The sequence below is a fragment of the Scleropages formosus genome, chromosome 22, assembly GCF_900964775.1.
Source record: "Scleropages formosus chromosome 22, fSclFor1.1, whole genome shotgun sequence".
NCBI classification, from domain to species: Eukaryota; Metazoa; Chordata; class Actinopteri; order Osteoglossiformes; family Osteoglossidae; genus Scleropages; species Scleropages formosus.
Genome location: NC_041827.1, coordinates 5,581,885 through 5,590,792, shown reverse-complemented (window position 1 = coordinate 5,590,792; position 8,908 = coordinate 5,581,885). Strand labels below are relative to the sequence as shown.

Genomic DNA, 8,908 nt, shown 5'->3' with positions numbered 1-8,908 from the left:
TATGGAACTTGTGCAATACTGTGATGCAACAAAAATATATACATTGTATGATCACCTTTATTGTGATTATTGCTATTGTATAATCACATTTATTTCCCTCTTTCACATGTGGATATTGTTTGTACAAAATAACAAAACCAGACATTAAATAATTGTAATACTTAAAAATATATAATTGCAGTTACAGTACTTGACATGTTATAAAGTATATTCCAAAAAAAAAAAATTGTCTGAAGTCTGTTTATGCATTTTTGCCAGTTATTTGCCATGCATTCTATTAAGCAGACACAATATGAATAATCAGGTGGGTGTAATTATTCCTAATTGCTGAGATTTGGAGAAAACCCAGTCCAAATAACAACACCTGTCAGTTTTCTGAAGTGAAGAGGGGGACATAACTCCATTTTTTTTTAGAGACATTTTTTGGGACATATCTAGGGGTTTGGGTTGTATTTTAAAACAACACCAGTCAAGTGTTATGATACATTTCATTCAATCATTTGTTGTCAATAGCATTACTTTCAAAATGCAACATATGTGCTTACAGGTGGTGACAGACAATTACAGTGGAAAGTAAAAGATTGTATCTGCTTACCCAAAATTTCACTCACAACATGCTACTGGTCTGTACCTCTGAGTGATGTCTCAAAACCTTAGTTTCTATATTTTGTCACCCGACAGCGACTGCCAGCAACTGTTAAAATGGTCTTTTCTGGCATTTTCTGGCATTAAAATGGCATTTTCTGAGCATTCGGGAATGTCCCGTAATTAGAACATAGCAGGAGTTCTCGATTTCCAAGTGTCCCCATTGATCCCCATCCATGCTGCACCAGTCCCACCGGGTTCATCGTGTCACACCAGCGTGGGCACAGCTCCAGAGTCCGGCCGGTGGGAGTACGGCACCACTGCGGGGACGTGCAGCATGGGCGAAGGAGAAAACATATGGGAAGGGTTGTTGTATGAGGGCAGAGATCCCGGGCTCACGGAATACGAGCCTGTGTGCTCATCTGAGGTAGCTCCCTGGGGCATGAGGCCATAAGGCTCAGCTCCACAAGTCCTCTTCACCTTCTTGCTCTTGTTAGACACTTTCCGGTTCCGTGTTTGGATGCCATCTTTCTTCATTGTCAGTGGTCTGTTCACCTGAGGGAGAAGACTCGCGTGTCAACGTCACGTCTATCATGCAAACAGCTTGCTGTGATATCAACGGTACGTGTGTGTGATACCTGGAAATCTGAAGTCTGTTAACATCACCGAAGCAGTACCAACATGCCTAGGCCTATACCCTGACGACGGCTACAGCTATCTGGGTGTGTAGTGCCAAGGAACTCAGTGTTTACATGAATGAAAGCAATAAAATAACATGTAGACGGTTCCAAATCACTGCACTCACATTGTGCAATTTGAAATAGAGGCCACAGGCGTTGCACACAGGCTCCCCGTTGGCGTTGCGTCTCCACAGCGTGGTGGTTCCCGTGTGACAGTTGGCACACTGTGTGCCAGCCCGCTTGCTGACGATCTGAGAAAAACGGAGAGAAATGTAGAGCGCTGCTGTGCCGTATTTAAGAGAAGGCAAAGGGTGTGCTTTACATTTGAAACTACGAAAACTGGTTGCCTTTTCACGTTTCTTTCACCTAAGTTTGTATCTAACTGTGTTGTTGAAAACATGCAATTTCTTTCAGCTGAAAAAGCCAGGTATATCCCTGGCAGATCCTCCTCCTCCTATTTCCGTGTGGCTGCAGGGTGGTGGAAAGTACCAGTCTCTTTTTGGGCCGGATGAGGGGTCGGTTCTGGCCATTCATCTTGTGGTAGAGACCACAGGCGTTGCAGAGGTAGTGGCCTGTCCCATCCCGACGCCACAGGGGCGTAGCGGTAGCCCCACAGTTCACGCACTCTCGAGCTTCTGTCTCACACACACATTCAGAGTATTCTGTTGAACATGAGCATCCGAGCAACTGAGAAAGAAGCTGAGATATTAATAGCATCGCAGAGAATCCACTCATAACAAAGGTCCTCCTCACTGCTAAATGTACTTGTCAGTGTGGTCTAAATCACTGACACTGTATGATTTTGTTTGCTGTGCTCTAGAGTTTACACATGTTTTGAACATCTTTTACACTTGGCCTTGGGCCTGTGTACCACAATGCATCTTTATGTACAAGTACATATTTAAGATACAATTATGTGAAATGTAGGACAAGATACAGTTAAGGAAAATCTTCTTACCAGGTGGGGAAAGTCTCATCTTGTTCCGCCAGTTTGGGGAGTATGGTGAGGAGCTCATCCAACCCCCTGACATGGGGTAAAGTGAAGCCACACTATAATCCTGCTGGGATGCCATATAAGAGCTCTGGGGCCCAAGTATCTGGGAGTGGGTATGGGGAGAGTGTGTGTATACGCTCCCGGCTGTTGAAGCCAGGTTGAGAAAATCATCACCACCTACATCCTGTGGACTTGACCGTTCGGCTTTCAGGGCTTCCGGAAGGTGGGAGCTCTCCTTTATGTCTTGACCAAAGGGCACAAGCGCATCTCTAGTGGGTGCAAATGAGGAGGTGGGGTTCATCGCGCTGTACGATGAGTGGTGGGCGTGCAGAGGGGTCTTGGCAAAGGGACTGCCGGTCCAAGTAGTGGACGGTGAGTTATAAGGTGCACCCAGGGAAGCACCTCCAGATGCATCCAGCCATTGGATGTTGTTGAGAAAGGAGGAGGATGAGTAGAGCTGATGAACTGAAGGGAAGAGAAGCGTTGACTTTACCTGAGCTGTTCTCATAGTGAACAGCAACCTTTCTTTGGACAGCCACACAGCTTTAAAACCATTTCACTGTTTCTGGAAGGTCACAGATTCCATTTAAATCACTGAAAGTCAAGAGATTTTCCTCTTTCCATAGAAAGAAGAAGCACACTACAGCAGACAAAAGTTACATCGAACACCCACACGGCTTCATAATGTAATCTTTGTTCTGAGCAATACTTTGCTTAAGCCACACTTTAAAATCCATTCTCTCAATGGGAAATATTAAAAATCTAATAAAAATTTGCAACATGCTAATAAAAATCTCTTCATCGAAGGGACAGAACACTGACAACCATCTCAAGCTCACTTGATAGCTGAACACAGAGCACGTGTAGGGTGTGCGATGGCAGTTGAATGTGGGAAGATCGTCATTCTTAAGATGATTTATCATCTCTTCTTACAGTCGTGAGCGAGATGTCCGACTGCGTGGTGGGCTACCGACACTGACCTGGGCTGTGCCTGTAGGTTGATGCGGAACGACACTGGCTGGGAGAGAAGTAGGGCATAGAGCCACCAAAGTCGGAGTCGGTGCTGGAGTACAGGGAGTCCCCATCCTCCACTGGAGGCAGCAAGCCCTGGGAGGGGTCTGAGAAGTTCGTCAGAGCATCGGGTCCCATGAGGACTGGAGGCACCCAGCGAGGCTGCTCTAAGGAGTCCTCCATCAGGGTGGAAAAAGGAACCAGACAGCAGGCCAGAAAGGGGACAAATCGGGCCAGGAAGTGTTCCGTTGTGTCCACAGTCCCTACCGGAGGACATTGAGGAAATTTAACACCATAATACCATACCGGTAAAATTTACTACCAGATAAAGATCACTGCTGACATTTTGCCAAAAAACTTCTTAGGTGACTTCAGTAAGACCAGCTTATTGTCACCACTACTGCAAGGACTGTTAAAATTCAGGTTCTTCAAGTTAATTCACAGGATGTTTCCAGGACACCTCAGCTGGGAAAAAGTCTTTCCAGGTACATTGGCTCATTTATTCTGGGAATGCGATAAGGATAAGTTCACTGGACAGGAGAACATGCAGCGATCCATGAAACCTTTAACAAAAAAATGGATTTCTCCCCAACTACCCTCTTGTTAAACCATAATCCAAATGTCTTTTCTTGATGGTGTTAAGGTACACAGACTATCTATTCTGACATATTTGGTAAAGAAACATATTTTAATGTTGCAGTCGACACCTGAAGTTCCCGCTGTAAAAACATGGGTGAAGAGTTTAAATTTCTCCCACTCAAAAAATTGCCATTTGATTTGCATGACAACTCCAAAGAATTCTAGAACATGTGGACACCCTTCTGGAAGTTGTTAGAAAGTGCTGCATGATCATATCTGTGATGAACTGTAACCTTCTGTAGACATATCTGCATTTTCTCAGTGTATTGTCTATCTGCATGCTGTTTTCACCCTGTGCTATGCATAAAACCAATAAAAAAATAAATAAAGCTCTGGTTTGTGGTTTCATTGAAGTTAAACCTGTATGAGTGTTTCCATGGCAGACTTCAACTCAACCACAAATCCCAAAGATTGCAAGTATGTTCCATAGTCACTATAAGCCACTATAAAGTGGTAACTGATCAATGTATGGATATTTTGTAGAATATTAAAGTTTGTAACACTGACTCATGATTGGAAGTGAGTTAGAAGGGAGAAATGAACAAGGAAGAACAGGTTCAGAGAGGGGGAGTAAAGGGACACAATTTGCATGGGATATCAGGGAAACGTAGACGGCTGCTATGTCACAGTAGTGCACGAATTACATGAAGAATTTTGAGACTAGGTGTATCTAACTTAAAACTCTCCTTTAAAGTCTTTTTTGACATTGAAATTTTCACACACCCGAAAGAAAAGCCTTTACATAGACTTTTCACATGCACGAAACAAGTATGACACAAAGACACCTCGATAACTCACAATGACCTCCAAAAACAGGTTACAGGAGGAAAGAAAATTTATTACAACGGACATTCCTGATTGAAGAGAGTTACATTAATTCGATTTCAACTTGTATGGTTCGGAAAAGGTACTCGACTCCCTTGAACAAAGAAGGAGTTTTCTAAGCCCTTTTAAATTTAAGATCAAATATAATCTGAACTCTAAAATGAATCAATTTATTATTCCTTTATCACAAATTTTACTTGACAAACAGCTCAGCAGCAAGAGTAATTACAATAATCAAAATGAGTACTGCTAATTTGGTAGTGTTAAAACAACAACAACAATCATCAGCATCTTTATTTTATATAATGCATTTAAAAGAAGCTTCTAAAAGCTCTTAAAAGAAAGGATATATTGGTTACAACACTAAATAGAGTTCTAAATTCATATAGAGAAAGAGGGAAGGGGCAGAAAAAGGGATCATGCAAATGTCTTATGTACAAGCATGAAGGATTATGTAAAATATGTAGGTTTCAAGCTTTCATTTAAAAGTGTCCAGAGGGGTTCTAAAATTGTGGACTCAGCAGGAGTTTGATTTTCTTCATGTTAAAACGTTACGGCAGATCATTTTGTTTGCTTGGTGAAGTAAAACGGTCAATTTTTTTGGTTCGGAGAAGCAGTACATATTTTCCCATTTAAGTTAATGGTAATGAAGAATTCTTTTCACTGGAATTTACATCTTCGGTAATTTATTACATTGTTTTTGTTATTAAAATGTACTGTATTGGTGCAGTACTTAGACCTTCTTGACAAAGTAACGTGAAAACTACTGATACAGTTCAATGATACCATTATAAAACTGCAGTAGCATAGTTACTGCTCTGGTTCCCTAAACTTATCATCTTTCATGAGATAAACCACATATTTCCCACACGGAATTCACACACAAATGTTTCGCAATTAAAACCTTAAGTTCAAAAAACTTTTTTTTTTTAATTACACAGGAATACATTTCTGCATGAGTAGCGTTCCAAGTGCAATAATAAAATGAAAATCTTTCTAATTTTTTAAATTACTGCTTAGACTGTGGCATCCATAAATGCACTAATTGTTATGTCTTTTGAAGCAGCGGAGGTCAAGTGATTTTGTGGTCAAGAGAAAGTCAGGAGGAAGACTGTGTTGGAGAAAGAACAGTGGGCTGCATCGTTATACTAAAATTAGCAATGCAGATAAGAATTAGGGAACCCAGCCAATCATTTCTATGACCCTTCTTAGAGAAATATCTCTTATGAGAATCAGCACAAGAGAATTAGCCCTTCCTCAAGATCCCACTGATACCACCATTACATAGTATACGAACCATTATGCTATTGCCACAAATCTATAACACTAGCGTTAGCAGTCCGGTAAAATGCGTACAATCTGTTGATTGATGGACTGATTCATCTACAAAATCACATTGCTGTAGGCCAGTGTTGCGTTTCAGCTGAAATCATTATAGACTGTATTTTGCTCAGGTCTGCTTACTGACGGATTTTGCTTGACACAGATGATTATGATTAGAAACTTTTAAAAACAGCAATTCCCTACTGAATATACAATCTTCCCTAGCATAAGGAATACTCATATTAAAAGAGTTCCCACTTACATATAAATGCATATATAGTTTGTACTCTAAAATTCGCATTACAGAATGTATCAAAAATTTTACGTCATGTCGATTTTTTTGTGTTTTCCATTCAGTTTTGTTAAATGAATTTTGCTGTTAGTTTCTACTGTATGCCAGTTTTTAGAACATTATTCCACATTCTTGAAACTAAATTTTGGCGAATGTTGCCACCAGGTTCCAAGCACTGAATATTCCAGTACCTTTAAGGATCTGATGCTTTCTACAATGTTTCGGTACTTTCCAGAATTTTCTGGTGCCTTCTAGAATCTTCCAATTGCTGTAAAGCACCAAACTAAAACCGACCCCCCAGAAGAACTAATGGTATTTTTGTAATCGGTAAACTGTAATTAATCATTATAAATGCAAATTGCAGAACTTTGAAAAATTTGGTTGTGTTGTGAACTCACACTTTTGAGAAACACCTTATGAGAACAAAAGCTTTTTACTTTGCTAATAGCGTAAAATCCGGGTGCCTTAACAAAGAGGGTGTGTTTGTCTTGGCATGATGCTGAGATGTTCTGGGAGATCTTCAAAACATAGCAGTTACACTTATGGGTAAGTATATGACGCATCCAAAGCAAGTTAAATGTTAGTTTATACTGTAAGCTAGTTAACCAACTCTTTACCCACTTATACAGCCGGGTGATTTCTTACAGGATCAATTGAGATCAAGTACCATGCTCAAGAGTATTACGGAGGGCGCAGAGATTCAAAGTTGGAACGGCACTGCCCATGACACTACCTCCTGCCACGTAGGAGCCTCCCTCTTCCCTTGTTGGTTTAGCATTGAACAAGATCATATCATGTTTTCTGCACTCAGTGACGGTTTCACTCCGAACCAGGTCACCTAACACTTATAGACTCTGCATTTGACTACTGTGGTTAGATAGGCTTCAGGTGTAAGTGCCCATGAGTAATACCTTTCAGGTAGTTATTGAAAAAGCATTGAGCTGTTTAGATAAGTGACATGTCGTAGAGTCTGCAGGACTCCGATTTTCCTTCACTATTTATTTGTTTGCTGCAGTACACATAGAAAGCGCATTTCAGACACTACGGTAATATGGTGCAGTATAGATGGTTGGTGAATGAACTGAACCACCTGTATTGGTGCAAACAAAAACGGCCAGAAACTGCCCTGTAACATATTTACCGTAAGTAGGCCTACATGGCATTTTGAGCTAACTGCAAGGCATTTGTGTATAAAATTTGTGACGATCGCGATGCTTTGTATAGTCCTTGTATAACCTTCAGATGAACTTATTCATCTTACACAGAGTAATGATCACAGACATTGTGACCAAGTGTTTCCTGTGCATCAACAGTGGGCATTATCAAGACATGGTAATAGTGGTATGTAGTGTTCCAGCTTTTACTGCAGAAACAGTCATAAAAATGTCTATTCTAAATCAAATGGTAGCAACAGACTTAATACAAACTTTCTAATTATAATCCTAATTATGATAATACCTTCACTTAAACAGCACAGGTTAGTGATCATTGCTTTGCTCACACACATTACTCACCATAGACTGGCAATCTTAACAAATTAATAATTATCAGATTAATTTAATTAAATCCACTTAAGTTTTTTTCTGAAATCGGCTAAGGACAGAAATCAATTTTTTCCAGAGGTTTGACTATCATTTACAGCAAACTAGTGATCACAGTTTTCCAATCTCCTATATGACCTAGATACATGAAGTAAAGCATTTAAAGACCAGTAAATCTAAACTAGAAATGAGCATGAAAATCAACTTCTTGCCTCCTTTGACAATAGCAGACAACCTTAGAATTTTCTTAGAACGGCTTTCAAAGATCATCTTTTATTAGGAAATTTTAACTTTTTCACAGAATACAGAAGATACCTTTAAGAAATTTTAAACTATATGATGCCACTAGTCTAATGTGCCAAATATTCCAGATTTGAACTATACTCTTTTTTACTCTAAGTCAAAAGTGTCACCTGTCCGCTAACTTTTAAGAAATTTAAAAGACCTTCATTTATGTGCAGAGGAATAAATGGACCACTAAAATTACCAGCTTATTTGACATGTGGTCTGTGTTTAGAACAACTGGAATTTGTTTTATTGTGCAGTTTAAAAAAATAATTTAAAAAAAGACAGGCATATTCAGTGACTGGAAAATGTCTACCTACTTAACTGTTGGGTCCTCTTGAGATGTGTTTCTGTCCCTTTCTGTCAGGTCTATAGTGCTGGATTGAGGCCAGCGGCAGGAAGAGGGCCCACACTCTGCTGAGGAGTCAGTGGGGGCCAGGTTCCATGTGGAGGGATCTTGAGCACACTGCCTGGCAGCTCTCACTACCTCTGAATGAGAGTGAGATTAGGAGGAAGGCAGGGGTAGGACTGAGCTGCGGGGTGGAGGCAACTTTGAAAGAGATGCTGTACTTTTTACTGTAGCCTGAAAGACACACCCCTGGTCTTGTGTGGTGGTTTGGGTTTAGGATGGGTTAGGGTTACCAGTGTCAGTAGCAAAGAATTCCTATTACATGTAACAAAGATCATTCACCTGTTGATTTCACTATTCTTTATACAATAAATGACAAATTAT

General features: G+C 40.3%; 1 protein-coding gene across 2 annotated transcripts; it reads right to left on the bottom strand.

Annotated features, from left to right (window-relative positions):
* Nucleotides 1-799: 799 nt before the first annotated feature.
* On the bottom strand, nt 800-8,598 carry gata1a (GATA binding protein 1a). Of its 2 annotated transcripts, none has more exons than XM_018725532.2 (6): nt 8,496-8,598; nt 3,240-3,533; nt 2,224-2,724; nt 1,755-1,927; nt 1,391-1,516; nt 800-1,140 (listed from the first exon to the last, which is right to left on the bottom strand). In XM_018725532.2, the coding sequence occupies exons 2-6, from the start codon at nt 3,451-3,453 to the stop codon at nt 853-855; spliced, it is 1,302 nt and encodes a 433-aa protein (XP_018581048.1). In that variant the 5' UTR covers nt 3,454-3,533; nt 8,496-8,598; the 3' UTR covers nt 800-852. The 2 variants fall into 2 exon arrangements, with proteins under 2 accessions (XP_018581048.1, XP_018581049.1); XM_018725533.2 differs by having other exon boundaries at nt 1,755-1,900.
* Nucleotides 8,599-8,908: the final 310 nt, after the last annotated feature.

What these genes read in the sequence shown, in the direction of transcription:
- gata1a (XM_018725532.2), bottom strand. Translation starts at nt 3,453, where the DNA reads ATGGAGGACTCCTTAGAGCAGCCTCGCTGGGTGCCTCCAGTCCTCATG. An exon ending in GATGAGACTTTCCCCACCTG is followed by an intron (nt 1,928 to 2,223) that starts GTAAGAAGATTT and finishes CATGTTCAACAG; the next exon opens with AATACTCTGAATGTGTGTGT. An exon ending in TCCGGCCCAAAAAGAGACTG is followed by an intron (nt 1,517 to 1,754) that starts GTACTTTCCACC and finishes CGTTTTTCTCAG; the next exon opens with ATCGTCAGCAAGCGGGCTGG.